The 17,445-nt window shown below is 60.3% G+C and overlaps 1 protein-coding gene across 2 annotated transcripts; it reads left to right on the top strand.

Moving 5' to 3' along the window:
* Window positions 1-862: 862 nt before the first annotated feature.
* On the top strand, window positions 863-16,547 carry IMPDH1 (inosine monophosphate dehydrogenase 1). Of its 2 annotated transcripts, XM_058297331.2 has the most exons (16): window positions 863-1,054; window positions 5,001-5,099; window positions 7,375-7,423; window positions 8,860-8,961; window positions 9,154-9,228; window positions 9,489-9,695; window positions 9,849-9,936; window positions 10,695-10,894; window positions 11,607-11,697; window positions 11,918-12,013; window positions 13,284-13,427; window positions 13,527-13,671; window positions 14,265-14,408; window positions 14,524-14,607; window positions 15,132-15,148; window positions 15,812-16,547. In XM_058297331.2, exons 1-16 carry the CDS (start codon window positions 885-887, stop codon window positions 15,910-15,912), a joined length of 1,812 nt encoding a protein of 603 aa, XP_058153314.1. In that variant the 5' UTR covers window positions 863-884; the 3' UTR covers window positions 15,913-16,547. The 2 variants fall into 2 exon arrangements, with proteins under 2 accessions (XP_058153314.1, XP_058153315.1); XM_058297332.2 differs by lacking the exon at window positions 15,132-15,148.
* The last annotated feature ends 898 nt before the right edge of the window (window positions 16,548-17,445 follow it).

The raw sequence follows: 17,445 nt of genomic DNA, 5'->3' as shown, positions 1-17,445 counted from the left end.
ACAATTGCCGGCAGACAGGACTTTTCCCTTTCCTTGCCACCTTTGCCAGGTGTTCAATCATTGTTGACAATGAAAATGACAATGATGACGGAGGGACAGGCGTGCTTTCTAGTAGGTTGATGAATAAGTTTGAGCACCTCATGTGTTCAGACCCTCTCCCTGGCTATGGGATACCCTGAAGGACCAAGACAAGGTGCTTATCCTTAAGGAGCCTGGAGCCCTGTGTGTTCCACCTTCAGGCTGTGGCGGGGGAGGGCTATGGAAAATCTGTTTTCTTCCAGTCTAAGGAGGAGTGTGTTGAGGGTCAGAGTGTAGGCAAGGGCGATGGATAGTCTTCCCCACCCATCTTACCCTAGTGAGGGAGGTCGGCGGTCGGCCGGTAGGAGGCGCTCCAGGAGACCATGCAGTAAGGAGCCGAGGCCCAACACAGGAGGAGGCAGAGACCTAGGCGATAGGCTCCCGGCCGCGAAGAGAGCCCGGGCCTCTGCAGCCGCTCTGCTCTTTTCCTCTTCTGGTTTTTCACTAAAGGGGCCAGGAGAAACTGGAGGTCCGGAGGGCGGGCAAGGGGCAGGGGTCCTTTCCAGTTCTATTCTTGGGAGACATACACCCACGGCCACCTCCCGGAACGCCCTCGCTGCTTCGGGGATGGGAGGGGCGGGCAGAGCCCGGGTAGCCGCGTAGAGGCGCGGAGGCGCGCGGGCGAGGGCCGTGCGCTGGGGGACTCCGCGTCCTCCCACACCAGGCTGCCCCGCCCCCGGCGCCCAGGCCACGCCCCCCAGGCCACAGCCGCTCCCCCTCCAGCCTCCGCGGCGCTCACTCCCCAGCCCCGGCCCCGGGAGCCTCCAGGGGAGAGGCTCCCGCCGGTCCTGAGCTGCGGCCTCCGCATGGAGCGGCCGCTGCCGCCGCCGCCGGGGTCGGGGCCGCTCCCGCCACCGCTGCAGGGAGGCGGGGCCGCCGCTGTTCCGGAGTCCGGAGCCCGGCAACACCCGGGACACGAGACGGCGGCGCAGCGGTACAGCGCCCGCCTGCTGCAGGCCGGCTACGAGCCCGAGAGGTGACGCCCAGGGCAGCTCGTGCGGGGCGCATCCCGGGGCGGGCGGCCTAGAGGCGAGGTGGCCAGGGGAACCGGGCGGCGCTGCGGGAGAAGGGAGGGGTAGGCGCCACACACCCGTGCCCTGGCACCGCCTCAGCCTCCAACTTCCTGAAATGGGGTTCAGACGCCACGCGCCCGGCTTTGATTGGGGCTGCAGGCGGGCACTGTGCAAACGGTTTGGCGCTGCATTTGCGGGGCTTGCGGCGGGCATGGGTAGAAGAGTTTTTAGGAGCAGGTCCTAAAAACGCTCCCTAAATCTTAGCTCTGAATGGGACCTAGACTTCACATCCAATGACACCCGGTCCAAGTGGCCCCACCTCCTGGGGTTCTCTTTGGAGTTCCTGTCCAACTTTGTTTACTCCTTAGCAATTTTCTCCTAGGGCTATCTTCAGAGTCCTACTGACAGGTGTAGATGTCCAGATGGACCGCCTCCTCCGGCTGGGTCCCCTCCTCATCATACACATTGGTCCAAGGAGGCTGCCAGCGCCGCTCACCTCAGGGTCTCCACTAAGACTCAGCACTCCCTGCTGGGATCACTGAAGGAAGGGAGAGGGTACTGAGCTGGGCCCGGAGGGGGGACTGCCTGAAAAGGAGACAGCGGCTAATCTCTGGACTGTATCCCAGCTTGAAATGCAATCCCACTGTCCTTCCGGTCCAGAGGATCTGGACTTCTTTCTCTGCCCCATCTGGTGCTCAGCAGCTTGAGGAGGTGACCTGGCAGCTGAGTTGGGGGTGGGGAAGGGTGGTGGTGGGGAATTAGACCTGCAGCTTTGCCCAGGGGCGGGCTGCTTATGTAAGAACTTTTAACGGTTTAGCTTTAGCGGTTTAGCCTGTGAAGCCCCGCCTGCCCCTGCCCACTGCCCCTCTACTGTAGACTCAGGCTCGGCCAACCCCCTCTCCTTCCTCCCATCCTAGAAATCCAGCTACTGTGGTCCGAGGCCCGGGGTGATAGGGAGGGGCCACAGGAGTTGAGGGAGCAAGCTGCAGGTGCTCGGGGGCTTGACGGAGGCAGTGCCTTGTTGAGAGCAGGTATTGGAAGCGTATCATTCCAGTGTTCACACGGGCTATGCAAGCATCCCTTCTCCAGATTGTATTTCTGCACCAAGGAGCCATCCCCACCCTGCACTCAGGCTTGAAAGAGGCTGTGTAAAACCTGAACCCCAGCCCTATGTGTAATGAGATTCAAAACCTGCAAGCTAGACCTCTACCTGCCTCTACCAGCCTGGAGCTGTGGGAAGAAGACAGGGATCCATGCCAAGTCCTGGGTTTGAGGCCAGTGCTATTGCTTCCTGGCTTGAACTAGGGCAAGCCATGTCCCCTGTCCCAGCTCAGCAACCCAATGCCGGTATTACCTCTTCTTCTTCAGCTCTGCCCCAAAATCTCCCCACAAAAGTGTTTTGAAATCGTATTCCTTCACACAGCCCTAGACCACATAGAGACCGCCGGGCTCCCTGCCTGGACCTCCAAGCCCAGCTGGCACTCTTCCCCCACTTCCCCTGCTTTCCTGTCTTACCACCCTAACAGCTGCTAGGTGGGAAGTCTCAGGGGACCAACAGCCCTTCCAGCCAAGGTGGCCCACTGGTTGCCCCGGCGTCTCCTCCCCGTGGAGGAAGCAGCTGGGGAAGATCAGGAAGAGAGAGGAGGAAAGCCTGAGTCGGGGTGGGGAGATGGATTAACAGAGTCTCCAGAAAAGGACAGCCTAACCCAGGGCTGAGCCCAGAGGCTTAGAGTAATGAACCCTTGGCACAAGTCAAGGGGGGTGGGGGGGCAGGCAGGAGGAGGGCAGTGAGGAGAGGTCTGTGGTCTCTAGGGAGGCAGCCCTCCCCCTGACTCAGCCCGACAGCCTCTTCCCCTGGATTCCCCAGCATTTTAGGCTGGGGCAAATGCTATGCTAAGACTACCTGCCATGGCTGAGCCCAGCTGCTGGGCCTCAACCCTGGGAGAACCCTAAATAGTAGCCTCCGAGAGACCACAGGGACAGCCACTGTGCTCTGTGCCTGCAGTTGCCACCGTGGCCCTGTCTTTCTCTGGCCAGGACGGTGCCCCCGGGCAGCTCTGAATGACCAGGCTGCTACCTCTGACTGGCCTCACTGCCCTGGCTCTAGGTCACCCAGGAGAGGAAGGCCGACGGGTGCTGAGGAATCAGAGGGGCTTCCCAGGTAGCTCTGCAAGCTGGCTCCAGCCCCACTGGGCAGAAAACCCAGCAGGCCCCACTTCCTCCCTTCCCAGGACAGAAGTCCTTTGGTCTCCTCTGAGGGGGAGGGAAGCTTGGGCTCCAACTGTCAGACCTGGGGGTCTGTGATATCCCTGAGGTAAGAGTGAAGGGGACATCATGAGTCTTCTCTAGCTGGCCTCCTCGCCCCAGCTGTGTGGGAAACCTTCCCTCCGCACACAGATGGATCCGTCTGCCTTTTCCCTGCAGGGTTCCCGGGCGTCTTTGGGGGGAGGGCTGGGCATCCCAGGGAGCCTCAAGGCTTGGAGGCCAAGCCTCCCCTGGGCCCCAGCTGCCACCACATTGCTGCGAGGTAAACAAACCTGGCCTCCCAGGGCTGGGGAGGGAGGAACACTCTGGCAGCCACCGTGTCAGGGGGAGAACTCTGTCCCTGCCTCATTCTCCAGCTCCCCAAGAAGTGAGCAGTAGGAGCCACAGGAGAACAAAGAGGAGAAAGTGGAGTTTGGGTGCAAGGGATTCACTCTCCAGCTGCTGGTCCAGGAGTAGCATTAGCAATTCTGGTCCCAAGAGGGAAGGGTCTGCCCCTGTTACCCCACTTGTCACCACAGGAATCAGTTTGCCTTATAGCCTTATTGCCCCCAGGGTACTCAGGGCCACCATACTTCTGCTTTGAGAAATTTTCAAGTTTCCTAGCCTCTATCCTAATTTATATGCATACTTATTTGTCTAAATCAGGCCTGTGATCCTTCCCCATCTGCTCACCACACTCTGCCCCCTAAGACTAACGCACTTTCCTCCCTGGGGTTCGGACCTTTGTATTTGCACCACTTTCCGAGCAGGGGCGAGGGCAGGAGGGTGAAGCACTGGGCCGGCAGTCAGAAGCAGCAACCCTCTCCTCCCTTTTCTGAACTATTGGTTTTGTATCAGTAAAGTGGGGACACCTATAACCAGCAATTAATAGATTGTGGAGTAAATGTGGTCACTGATGAAAAATGCTTTGTAAACTCCAGAGGGTTCCAAGGCCACGAGTGTTACTGTTCGGAATGCCTGCCCCCTAGGGCTGATGTGGAGATGGATGAAGCAGGGTGCCCTGCCCCAAGGTACAGCCTCTACCTCCAGTGCCTTGGAGAGTTGTGAGCCCAAACCAGTTTCTCAGGGCGCCAGTCCCTGATCCGAGCCCAGGAATTAGGCTTGCGGAAAGGCAAAACGTTGTCCGAGGTACCCCTGGGAGTTGGGAAGAGGGGAAGAGGAAGCTCACACCGGCGGGGGCTCAGTGGCTAAGGTGACCCCGGCCCTAGGGGGAGAACCTGGGGCGCGGGGCGGGATGGGGGAGTCTCTAGGGGGCGGAAGAAGGAGCGGCGGAGGGGGCGTGTCCCGCCCTGGCTCAGCCCCCTGACCCACTGGACCCACGCGCCCCTTTCCCCGCCCCGGCCCGCGCGGAGTCGCGGTGGCTGCGCAGCGGGCCCAGGGCGTGCGCGCGGCGGCGAGCGCTGGGCCGGGCTTCGTGGAGCCCTTTGTGCGGCGCGGGGCGGAGGCAGCGGCTTCCCGAGGGAGGGGCGGGAGGACAGGGCGGCGGCCGGGCCCGCCCCGCCGCTGCCGCAGCCCCCGCCCCCGGCCGGCCCGGCCCGCGGCGGCAGCGTGGCCGCGGTGCGGCGTCAGCAGCAGCTGCGGCGGCGGCGGCGGCGGCGGGGCGGCCCGCGCGGGTGTTGATGCCGGGTCGCCGTCTCCCGGCAGCATGGCGGACTACCTGATCAGCGGCGGCACCGGCTACGTGCCCGAGGATGGGCTCACCGCGCAGCAGCTCTTCGCCAGCGCCGACGGCCTCACTTATAAGTAAGCGCGGCGGGTCTCGGCCCCCACTTCCGTGCGCGCACGAGCGCGCACGGATGCCCCGGCCCGGGCCCTGCACGTGCACGGCTTCCCCCTCGCCGCCCCCTCGGTGACGCCCGTGTTCCCCGGCCCGACTTGGAGACATGGGCGTGAGGGGGGCTGGGCGAGGGAGGAAGGGCGGCCCACGCCGAGAGCCTAGGGACGTGGCACAGTGACATCGCGGCCCTTGGTGCCGTGCCCGGTTCCCCGCCAGATCCGGGTCCGGCTTGTCCCCCGTCCTCCTCCTCCTGGGCATCTTGGCCGCTTGGAGGAGCCTTCGGGCGTATGGGGACGCGAGATGTGAGAGTTATGGGGAGACTTTTCCTAGACCTGGGGCCAAAGCGCCTTCTCCCTCCTTGCATCACCAGAGGGCAGAGGGGGCTCTGGAGCCCAGCAAGGCAACTGCTTGTGGGTTGCCCTCAGAAGAGGCCCAGCCGGGCAGTGGGATGGATCCCTCTTTTTTCAGCCCTCCTTTCACTTGTGCCCCTGCCTGCCTACAGGTTGACACTGGTGTCGCCTTGAGCCATAAGTTTTGTGTGGCTTGCAACCCCCAAGCCCAGCCGGCAGGGGATTTTGGAGGAGGATGGAGATCTGCCCCTCTTAGTTTGCCATTTCCCTGGGCCCTAGGCCAGTTGTCCTGCCGGCTGCGGGCCTGGCACCAGCCCTGCCGCCTGCCTGCAAGACTCTGTCCCTGCCAGGATGGAGCATCTGAGCCTGGGACTGGGGCAGAGTAGGGACTCTGGCCAGCCAAAAGCCTCCCTGCCGGACTCCTGCCAGTCCCTGCCTTTGCCTGTAAGCATTCCTGCTTGATCTGCAGTTTCCCCGACACCAGGAGACCTGCCTCTCCTGAGGAGTGTCTCCTCTTGCCTGCCCTAGCCCGGGTGTGGGCCAGGTGACTGGTGTGTATAATACCTGGGAAATGCCTAGAGGCCCAGACTCCAGCATTTTTCTTCTGAGCTCTCAGTGAGCTAGACACCTCCTCACTGTGCAGAAGGGCTGCCAAGTTAAAATTCTTTGTTTCTTGGGTGCTCTTTGGCGATGAGGGAGAGTTTATCTTTGGTATGTTTCTTTACCAGCTGTCTCTTAGGGCAACTCCTAGGGTAGATTAAAGACCTACCCCTCCCACCCACCCTGGAGCTCATCCCTGAGGGCCACCCTCTCCCCCATCCACTCATGCCCTGAGATGCAGGACCTGGCAAGCTACACTTGTCTTTTCCTTCCAGCACTGGGGGTGTGTGCTGCTTTGCTCAACGGAGTTGGGAGTGCATTTGCTTTTAGGTGTGTCTGTCGATGCCCGGTCTGTTATCAGGCAGGATAGATTTCAGACTGTGACGCTGCACCTTGACATAGCCGGGCAGCCCTGCACTCTCCTTTTGGGTTTTGCTGGAACCATGGCCCACCCTAGTTGGCAGCTGCTGTGCCTTGGCTGGAGCCCCTGGGCCCTAGTCCTAACTTGTAAGGCTTCCTTCCTCCCTTTTCCCATCCCAGGCCTGGGCTGTTGGTTGCTGCCTTCCAACTCAACTGACATTGACTTTGGGCCTGCTCTGTGTCCAGATATACCCTGGGGTCCCTCTGTGCCGTTCTGAACCCTGTGACCAGGCAGCCTAGGCAGTTGGGTGTGCGGCTCATCCTTGGCTGTGTTGTGTTCCCAGGTGCATCCCCTGTATTTATTTATTGTTTCTCCCTATCAAGATGGGAAGGTTTTTTATTTTTCATTAGAGAAGTTGTGAGTTTACAGAACAATCACGCACAATGTATAGAATTCCCGTACATCATTCCTCCACTAACCCCTTACATTGTTGTGGAACATTCGTTAGAGATTATGAAAGAATATGATCAGACTCTTACCACAAACTATGGTCCATAGCATAGACTTGGTATATTTTTTCCATGCAGCTGAGGTGGGGAAGTTTCCAGGGGCAGGGATTGTATCTACTATGTGGCGATATGGGAACTCCTGTGTCCCATGACAGTCTGAGCCCTGCAGGCCGTGGATGTTTTACGCCCCCTAGCTGGGTAGGTGCCCCGGGTCCACAGACCTTCTGTCTTTGGCTGGAGCCAGCAGGACTCCAGCTGGTGGGGAGAACAAGGGAGCCCCGATGGGGCAGCAGGAATAGAGGGCTCCGGCCTCTGCCCTCTGGCCTGCCCTCCGCCCCCGTGCTGCTTCCTCTGGCATGGCAGATCCTAACTTTCAGGCACCCTTCCCCATTCAGTAACCCTCACTTTCCTATCATTACAGCGACTTCCTGATCCTCCCGGGATTCATAGACTTCATAGCTGATGAGGTGGTGAGTGCCTCTTCCCTTTGAAGGGCGTGGGGAGGGGGCTGGGTTTGTTTGGAAGAAGCTGCCTTCTCGCCTGAGGACAAGCCTTCTTGGGACTGTGTTGGCCGTGGCCTTCATGCCTGCCTGAGAAACGGCACAGAGCAGTGGGTTCTGCCTGTGCCTCCTGGGGCAGAGGGAGCTGTGGGGTTGCAGGGGGCTCCTGAAGGGCAGGCCTGGCCCAGGGCCAGAGTCCTGCATCATTGATGCCACCTGTGGCGGGGGGAGGGGAAGTTGGCCAGGCCTCAGGGACCAGGTGGGTGTGGGTGTAGTAACTACCTCGTCAGGATAGACCAGAAGGATTGGATTTTATCAGGACCCCTGAGCAAGGATGTGATAGAAGCCATTAAAATTATGAAGACTTTGAACCACAGTGAACTAGAACTAGCAGAAAGATTTGAAGGTGTTGGGTTTGGGCTATCTATCAGGACACAGCACCTTGCTTTACAGGAGTGGGTCAGCAAGGAGCCAAATGAATAAACAGTTTCCTTTCTGCAGTTAGTGTATGATAGCCAGGTGGTGCTGACATGTGTCAACTCATTTAAAAAAAAAGCATATCTCATGATGATATGCATGTACATTTTTTTTTTTAAAGAGGTACTGGGGATCGAAACTAGGACCTCGTACATGGGAAACAGGCACTCAACCACTGAGCCACACCTGCTCCTCTGCATGTACATTTTTAAAAATATTTGATTTCTTTTCTTTTGCTCTTATTATTGGCTGTTATTCTCCTGAAGGGCCAGAGGTGCCTGAGTGCCTGGATCTCCCATATGTCGGAGAAGCTTACGTATAGCCATGTGCTGCCAGTGCTGACTCAGGCAGATTTTTAGGGGAAATTCAGGTTATTCTGGATGACTTCCTTATGACAGCAACCAGGAAGTGGTTTTGGTTCAGCTGCTCAGTTCAGCAAAGTTTACTGCACACCTTGCCCTCTGCCTTCCTCTCACCCCTTCTCCACTGCTGCCTCTCTCCTGTTACTCGATTCCACCAGCCTTCCTTTTCTCTCTTAAATTTGCCCTGCCTTTTCAAACCGCTACATGGCCTCAGCGTGCACAGCTCCCTCTGCCTGGAGGGTGCCCCCTCAGATCTTCATTTGATTGGCTCCCACTTGTCACTCCCCAGCCCACCCAGACCTCTACCTCCTTCCAGTGGGCACTTGACCTTCATTTGTTTTCCTTGGTAGCCTTTATCTGGATCCTCTTGTATACGTATTTCATGTTTACCTTTTTTTTTTTTTCCCCAATTAGAACATAAGCCCCATTGTAGATAGCAGGGACTCTATCCGCCCTGTTTGCTGCGATATCCCTGGGGCCTAGCCTGGTGCTGATCCATGTAGAAGCCCTGGTATGTGTTTGAGCGAATGACAAAAGCTTTCACGTAGACCGTGCCTCCATCCCCAGGACCTGACTTCAGCCCTGACTCGGAAGATCACTCTGAAGACGCCGCTGATCTCCTCCCCCATGGACACTGTGACGGAGGCCGACATGGCCATCGCGATGGCTGTGAGTCGGGCACCTGCACGGAGAGCCCGGGGTCGAGGGGACAGAGTGGGCCGCGCTGTGCCAAGGGGCTGGGCCTCAGGCAGAGCTGGAGTGGGGGGCAGGCTTGGCGAGGAAAGGCGGGCAGGGGTGAGAAGGGCTGGGCGGTGGGAGCTTTGCATCCCTGGGGCTGACCACACTGCCCTTCCACTCCAGCTGATGGGAGGTATTGGTTTCATTCACCACAACTGCACCCCCGAGTTCCAGGCCAATGAGGTGCGGAAGGTCAAGGCAAGTACCAGGCCCCGCCCCCAGAAAGAAGGTGCCCCGGCAGCCGCCACTGCACAGACCATCCCAGCTCTGCGGGCTGGTGCATTCCGTGGCTGATGGCCATGGGGTCCCAGCTGCCCTTCCCCTTGTGGGGGGCACGGGGTGGAACCCTCCTTGACCCACTGGTCCCTGGCCTCACTGAGGGCCCTGAGTCCAGTGGTCAGCCGCGTTGCACCTCCAGCTTCCTTCCAGCCTTTCCCTTCCCCTGCCTTTGCCCACAGAAGTTTGAGCAGGGCTTCATCACGGACCCCGTGGTGCTGAGCCCCTCGCACACCGTGGGTGACGTGCTGGAGGCCAAGGTCCGGCACGGCTTTTCCGGCATCCCCATCACGGAGACAGGCACCATGGGCAGCCAGCTGGTGGGCATCGTGACCTCCCGGGACATCGACTTCCTTGCCGAGAAGGACCACACCACCCTCCTCAGCGAGGTGCCTGTGGGGCAGGGGACGCGTTGCCAGGGTGCCGAGGGGAACCCATGCCCCAGGGCCTCGGGCTGGTGCCTGTGACCAGGGACCAGAGGGAGGCCCGGCGCCCCTCTCTCTCACCTGCCAACCTGCAGGCAAATGTTCCCGGCCCCACAGGTGATGACGCTGCGGAACGAGCTGGTAGTGGCTCCAGCGGGCGTGACGTTGAAAGAGGCAAATGAGATCCTGCAGCGCAGCAAGAAAGGTACCCGGGAATGGGCAGAAAACTCAGGGACCCCCCTCCCTGCCTGGCGCCCTGTACCCCAGCAACCAGACTGGGCCTTAGGGAAGGTTTGAATCATCTCAGGCTGGAGCACAGGTCCTGGGTGCCCTTTCTTGGCTCAGGAACACCTGTCCCTAATTCAGCATCTTCACAGTATGTTTCCTAAAACGTTTATCCTCTGAAGTGCTCCATGGTCTTTTAAATCTGAGAAATGCATATTTCTAAATTCTTCATCTTTTTGAAAGAATTGTAGGTTAGCTTATTAAACAGGGCTTCATCAAAGACTCTGAGAAGTCCCATAGTTAAATTTAGTTGACCTAGGAACTGTGCATTAGGTTGCTGTGGCATACACTGAAAAGTGCTGGAGAGTTCTTTGGGGGTGGCTTTGGTCGGGGAATGTGTTCTCCCCTGCAGGACAGCCTCACATTTGTGCCCTGGCTAGGGGGATTCAGAGCACCGTGGCCCAGCAGGTGAAAGGCGGCTGCAGGGCAGGAAGCGCCCCCTGCATCCCCTCGACTGGGAGGCTTCTTTGCTTCCTGTTCACCAGGCAGAGGTCCCATTCTTGGGAACACTTCCTGGGTGGGTGCTGCCACCTAGTGGCTGGTGTGGGAAATGCAGTGGAATACGGCCATGGCCCATTTTCATCATCTGGACACCCCCCAGACCACACCCGCCTGCATCTCCGAGGTGCAGAGGCGGAGAACGCTGCGCCTTCGTCTCACCTGTGCGCTCCTCCTCAGGGAAACTGCCTATCGTCAACGACCGTGACGAGCTGGTGGCCATCATTGCCCGCACTGACCTGAAGAAGAACCGGGACTACCCTCTGGCCTCCAAGGATTCCCACAAGCAGCTGCTGTGTGGGGCGGCCGTGGGCACCCGTGAGGATGACAAATACCGCCTGGACCTGCTCACCCAGGCGGGTACTGATGTCATCGTACTGGTAAGGACGCCTGGCAGGAAGGCCCCACGGGTGGGCCCCGCAGGGGAGAGAGCCAGGAGGGAGGTCAGCGGAGGGAGGAGAGGCTCGGGAAGCTCCGCCTTGGCCTTGCGTGGCTCCTCCGACCCTGGACCGGTCAGCGAGCCTCCCTCGGCGCTCCTCCTCTCTGCTTCTGGGCACTCCCCGGTGTCAGAATTTGGAGGGTCACCAGCACTCTGGACAAAGCAGGGGCTCCTGGGAGGGCCTCCCTCGCTCATGAGTTGACAATAATAGTTATAATTATAGCTCACATTCACCGAGAACCTGTGCCTGCCAGGCACTGCGCTTAAGACTCTATCTGTATGACCTCATTTAGTCCCCTTGGCTGCCCTTTGAGAGATACAGTTATCATTCCCTCCCGTCAGGAAAAGAAACTGAGGTTAAGTAATTTTACCGGGTTGGTGAGTTGGTGGAAGCAGAATATGGCCCCGGGCAGTGACTCCTGCCGTGAGGATCAGTCCATACAATGGGAATGGAAGGGCTTTTTCTGCACAACCTTTGGGGGAAAGCAGACCCCTTAGTAAATCAGCTGGAAGCTGTTAAGTGTCTTCCCAGGAGAAAAAAAAAGCATCCTCCCAACATTTTTCCTGATTTCAGGGATTTGTCCCTAAAGGACACCCTCCCCCACGGCTCCTCAGCTGTCTAGACCTAAGCTTCCCTGTGCCCATTCTCCCAGGACTCCTCCCAAGGGAACTCCGTGTATCAGATTGCCATGGTGCACTACATCAAGCAGAAGTACCCCCACCTGCAGGTGATTGGTGGGAATGGTGAGTCCGGGGTCCTCTCTCGGCTCCCCCCACGCCCTTGCCCTCTCACTATGTAGCCCTTCTTTTGTCCTTCAGCACCCCTAGGTGCTGCCATTGCTTCTGGCAGGGGGGCAGAGGGCTTTGGCCACCATGGGGGATGCTAAACTGTGGGTCCCAGGAAGCCCCCAGGCAGGACAGGAGCTTCCCACCCTCACACTGTCCCTCTGCCTCCCACCTGCAGTGGTGACAGCAGCTCAGGCCAAGAACCTGATTGACGCTGGTGTGGACGGGCTGCGCGTGGGCATGGGCTGCGGCTCCATCTGCATCACCCAAGAAGGTGGGTGTCAACAGGAGGCTGAGCGATTGCCCGTTGTCCACCCCACTGGCCCCACCCAGGCCCCGGGCCCCCTCTGGGTCCACAGGTGCATGTTGAGTGCTCTCTCTGTCAGGCCCCTCCCCGGGGTCACCCAGGCACAGTCTGCCTTGTGGGGCCCACCAACTGGGGGAGGCAGGTGTAAGCTGATGAGGGTGCTGGGAGTTTAGGGCACCGGCCTGCTTCTCAGATACTTGTCAAGGTGGCCTGAGCCAGAGGCCTGAGGCTGCTGTGACTTCTTCTCCTAGGTATGCGTTAGAAACCAGCTGGGGGTTTGGGTGAGCTTTGTGAAAAGGCAGTTACTAAAAACATGGAAACAACGTCTCTGACTATTGAAGGATACCGTACCCCCTTGCCAGTGGTTGAGAGGTGCTCCCAAGAGCCTGGTGTCTGGCTTGTGGGCCTGGAACAGTCGGGGCCTGGCTTGTCCAGTGAGGGTCGTTTCTCTAGGACTCTGAGTGACCCATTTGGTTTTTTCCACCCGAAACATCTCCACCTTTGGGTTTTCAGAGCCTGTACTTGTGTTTCTCCTCTTCCCCTTAGCTGACCACTGTGGTGGGACGTGGGCCCTCTCTCACTCAGCAACTCTCTACTGAGCTCCTACTATGTGTCATGCATTATTCTAAGCCTTGGAGTCCAGTAGGGACCAGGGAGACAAAAGGGACAGTCAGAGAAGACTCCTTCTCTAGTTTGTCCAGCCTTAACCTCCATCCCTGATGACTGCTGGTTCCTTAGATTTCCCACTTCAAACCTAATCCTTAAGGAACATAAACAGTTAAACTTAAAGAAATTCAGAGATATCAGAAAACCAGCATCCATCAGGAAGTCCTAAATGTCTAATCCTAAGAGTGTTTGCAAATGAAAGCCTCGAAGGGAACCTGCATGGCTGAGAGCAGGTGAGGCTGCGGATTGCCAGGCCCCAGCAGTGCCTTCCAGGGTGGTGCTGCACCCCGCAGGCCAGAACTAATCCCCGCCCACCCGTGGGAATCTCCTGCAGCACTGGGGGGATGGGCTGGCCTAGGCCCCCAGAGTGAGGGTCCCCCTGGTGGCCTTTGCTGGCACCTGTCTTATGCCTCAGAAATATTATCCAGCCCGTCCCTGCCCCCCCCCCCCCCAGTGGAGGTAGGACACACGGGGAAAGGGCAGCGCTGGGCGCCCAGCCTCCCCCTAGCTGGCTGGATGCCTGGCCCCTGCGCTGCTGTGGACACGGCTCTGTTTTGCCTCCCCCCCACAGTGATGGCCTGTGGTCGGCCCCAGGGCACGGCCGTGTACAAGGTGGCCGAGTACGCCCGGCGCTTCGGTGTGCCCGTCATAGCCGATGGCGGCATCCAGACCGTGGGGCACGTGGTCAAGGCCCTGGCCCTCGGCGCCTCCACAGGTGAGAGGGCGGGTCGGCCAGGGCGCTGGGAGCCGGGCAGGGGCGGCAGGTGGGCTCTGTGGCTGGAGGTAACTGACCCCTTGACCGCTGCCACCACAGTCATGATGGGCTCCCTGCTGGCCGCCACCACCGAGGCTCCCGGCGAGTACTTCTTCTCCGACGGGGTACGGCTCAAGAAGTACCGGGGCATGGGCTCGCTGGATGCCATGGAGAAGAGCAGCAGCAGTCAAAAGCGATACTTCAGGTGCCCTGCCCTTGAGCCCCTTCCCCAGACAGATAAGCCCACCCCCCTTCAGGGCCCGCGTGCCGTCGTCATCTTACGACTGTGGCACCCAATTCCCATTTTATAGATCTGGAAGCTGAGGTACCAGGGGCCAGTGGCAGACCTGAAACTGGTATCTGGGCCTCCTGATGTGGATTCTATGCCTTTTTAAAAAAATGTTTATTTTAAGTGAAAGGAAGAAAAAGAAACCTCCAAGTTAAGCTAATGAAATAGCTGTGACAGTGTCTCCAATCCCCGTCTTCTCTTCGACTGGTTTCTCAAGTTTAAACCTCCCCCTGTGTTCCTTTTTCCCCTGAATGCTACATTTTCTCTCTTGGCTCTCCTCTCCTCTGGGTCCCCAGCCCCCCTCTATGCATTGCTAGCACTTTTGATTCTTTCTCCTCTTCCTCTTTATCTCATTCACTGTCTCAGTCGGGGCGTCTCAGGAACCTGAGGATTTTTATATCCCAATGAGTAGCTGCTTGGAGGGTCCTTCCAGGTGTCCCCTGTGTTCCCTCGAGAGGTGGGGTGGGGTCCCCTGAGCTGCTTGGCTAGTCTCCTCGTCCTCCACGCAGCGAGGGGGATAAGGTGAAGATCGCACAGGGTGTGTCGGGCTCCATCCAGGACAAAGGCTCCATTCAGAAGTTTGTGCCCTACCTGATAGCAGGCATCCAGCACGGCTGCCAGGACATCGGCGCCCGCAGCCTGTCTGTCCTGCGGTGAGTGCTGTCCTGGACAGGGGCGCGCCCGGGAGGCCCCTGGACCCCACCCCCTTCCTTGCATCTCATCTCTGGCCCTTGGTGCCCCTGACCTGTCCGCCTCCCTGCCTGCCAGGTCCATGATGTACTCGGGAGAGCTCAAGTTTGAGAAGCGGACCATGTCGGCCCAGATTGAGGGTGGCGTCCACGGCCTGCACTCGTAAGTGAGATGGCCCCCTCGCCGCGGCTGGCCGGGCCTGGGTCGGGCAGGTGGGACTCCGGTTCTGAGGCGGAGCTGAGGCTCCAGGGACCTCGTGGGCCATCTCCACCGGGGACGGGCGCTGCTGCAGGGTGCCCTCCTCGCCTTCTCCTGGAGGGTCCGGCCCACCCTTGAACCCTGTCCTTTAGCCTCGTGCAGGCAGGCCTCTCCCCTCCCCTCGGACGCCTCCCCCGGGCCCCACCCAGGCACCCGGGCCCCTGCTTGCTCAGAAGCTTGGTGGCTGGTGGCAGGGGGCTGGCAGTGCTGGGCTCTCGCTGGTGCTGGCACCAGGCAGGCAGGCAGAGGCTGGGGGCGCGAGCCCTCTGCGAGGGACAGATGCCGGGCCAGCGCGGGGGCGACCGCGGGCGGGGGCAGCGTTAGTGGGCAGCGGCAGGCATGCGGCTCCACCCTAGTCGAGAGGCCCTGTCTCCCCAGGCCTCCGCGGCCATCTAACCTGTGTCTCTTTCTGCCCCACCCTCCCGTAGCTATACCTTTCTGCCGTGTAAGTAACCGCGCTGCCCGGGCCAGTGTAGAGTAGAGCAGGGGCAGGCTGGGTGGGGGGGGCAGGGGGGCTGGGGGGGGGGGCGTTGGGCTGGGGGCGGCGCTGGGGTATGAGCGTGGGACGTGGACCGTGACGTTGGGCTCTCCCAGGCCCCCACCCGCGGCTCCGTGGTGGGGGAGTGGCAGCAGTATCCCCTCATCCGGCGGAAACACGGAGCCCCCCCGGGATGCGGGAGAGATGCCTGAGGCCGCCCTGTCTTGGGTTGGACCCACTGATCACGGGGGGCCGAGGCAGCGGCGCGCGCAGGCTGGGGTGGCCGCGCGCAGCAGCGAGAATCCGCCCCGGGCCTGAGCTTGCCGGGTGAGGACCGCCCGTGCCTGCCCGAGCCATCGCCACCCCGGGCCTGGGGCGATCTGCTCGCTCCGATGTGGCCGTGGCGAGGGGAGCATGGACCCCTCTGGACCTGGCCCGGCTCCTCGGGGCGAGCACAGGGCCTGCGCTCCGCCCTCCCCCTGCCCGCGCTACGGCTGAGAGGCAGGGGCTTCTGCAGCCCCCTGCCCTCTCCCACATCTGGGGGGCCGGCTGCAGAGGGCACGAGGATTTGGGGAAGGAGGCAGGGGCCGCACACCCACTCTCGGTCCCCCTCTCGCCTTGCCCTCGCAGTTACGAGAAGCGGCTGTACTGAAGACGGCGGCGGAGGCCGAGGAGGGGGAGGGGGCGCGCCGCCAGGCCCCTCCCTGGGCGCAGCCTCCCTCCGTAACTGAGCGGTCCACAGATTTGCACTACGGGTTCCCCAGCGCCTTGCCAGGGAGAGAGGAGGGGGGCTCTGAGGGGTCTGCAGCCTCTCCCCGGGCATCCCCCTGCAGTCGGGCCACTCCCTGCTGCCCTGGGAGTGCCCCTGGGCTCCCGCTTCTTCAGCGCCCCCAGCCCAGCCAGCCAGGCTCTCAGGCCTTGCGCCTGCCTCAGGTCTCTCGCTGCAGCCTGCTCCACCCGGCTCCCACCCCTGGAGCAGGTGGCCCCTCCTGGCTTCCGTAGGGCACCTCCCTCCCCCAGGAAATGGTGCTCTCCTTTCCCGGGCTGCTGCCCCCTCGGCCAAGGGGCACTTCTGGGCTCCCCAACTGGGCCAGGGGGAGGTCTCTGCCCCCTCCCCACACCCCTCCCACCCCCCGGCCCCCAGGCTACCCTTGGGCCCTGGTCCTCAGGCTGCTCCCCCTGTCCCTGGCCGGGGAGGAGGTGGCCCTGAGCACGGCCACCTGCCCATCATTCCTGACCCACCCCCAGGTGTACCATTCCTGTCCTCTGCCCGCAGCTGCAGTTGAAGGCTTTAACTTTGCACATGTTGGGGTCACACTTGTGTCGTTGTATATTAAGTAACCTGAATAAATCAAACAGGTCCCAATGCCTCAACTGTCCCAAGTCTGTCCCTTGTCCACTGGGTGGCTGGCCTCCATCTTAGTGGTGAGCTTTAGCCCAGGTCCCATCAGCTGGGCTGGGGGAAGCACCAGTGCCACCCTCCCCAGGGAGGTGATGAGGGCGTCGCAGCACTCCTGGGGTGCTGGTGGGGGTAGGCCGCACGGCAGGAGGCCTTCTCAGCCAGCATCCACCCCAGCTTGCCTGCCCACTGCCAGAGGGCCAGCAGCTCTTGCAGGCAGGCATATCACAGGGGGGGGTCATCATGGCTGTACAAGACCAGCTTGGTGGGCCCCATGGACCACTGCCAGAAAGCACCGACCGCAGATTCATAATGCCAAACAGGACAGCACGGGCACAGGTGGCGATAGAGTGTGGCCGTGGCCCTGACCCCGGGACCCCGGGCCTGCAGGCTTAAGAGCTGGAACACGCCTGTGCTGCAAGGTAGTGGGCAGTAGCTCCCCCTCTTCATACTGGGCTCAGGACTCGCCTCCCAGCCTCAAGCCCCTCCAGCACGGACAGCAGGGACACCTGAGCTGCTGCACTGAGGAGTGGGACATTTTATTGCCTTCCCATGCTGCTGCTGTTGTAGTTGGGCAGTGGGCACGCAGCTGTCCTGATGAGGTACAGACACCAGTCAGGACCAGAAGCAAGGAAGATGCCTGGGGATGCCCTGGCAGTAGGGACGCACCAAGGGTGGAGAAGGTCTTTGTTTGTGGTTAGTGAAGAGTTGGAAGTGTTTCCATGACTACAGGGGAGGGGCTCACACAGCCCTCTGTTGGCACACCGTGCTGATACCCCGCCCCAGGCCACTTGGACCTGTGGCCAGTGGTGAGCCTTTCACTGTGGCATTGGCCGGCTTTGTAACATCTTCAGGGATGAGAAGG

Source organism: Dasypus novemcinctus, chromosome 5 (assembly GCF_030445035.2).
Source record: "Dasypus novemcinctus isolate mDasNov1 chromosome 5, mDasNov1.1.hap2, whole genome shotgun sequence".
Classification (NCBI taxonomy): Eukaryota; Metazoa; Chordata; class Mammalia; order Cingulata; family Dasypodidae; genus Dasypus; species Dasypus novemcinctus.
The sequence above is the reverse complement of the archived record's forward strand: the minus strand, read 5'-3'. Positions and strand labels throughout refer to the sequence as shown.

Bases quoted from the DNA above. Each gene is read 5' to 3' on its own strand.
- IMPDH1 (XM_058297331.2), top strand. From the start codon at position 885: ATGGAGCGGCCGCTGCCGCCGCCGCCGGGGTCGGGGCCGCTCCCGCCA. The intron at 8,962-9,153 runs GTGAGTCGGGCA...CTTCCACTCCAG, and splicing joins ACATGGCCATCGCGATGGCT to CTGATGGGAGGTATTGGTTT. The intron at 13,672-14,264 runs GTGCCCTGCCCT...TCCTCCACGCAG, and splicing joins AGTCAAAAGCGATACTTCAG to CGAGGGGGATAAGGTGAAGA.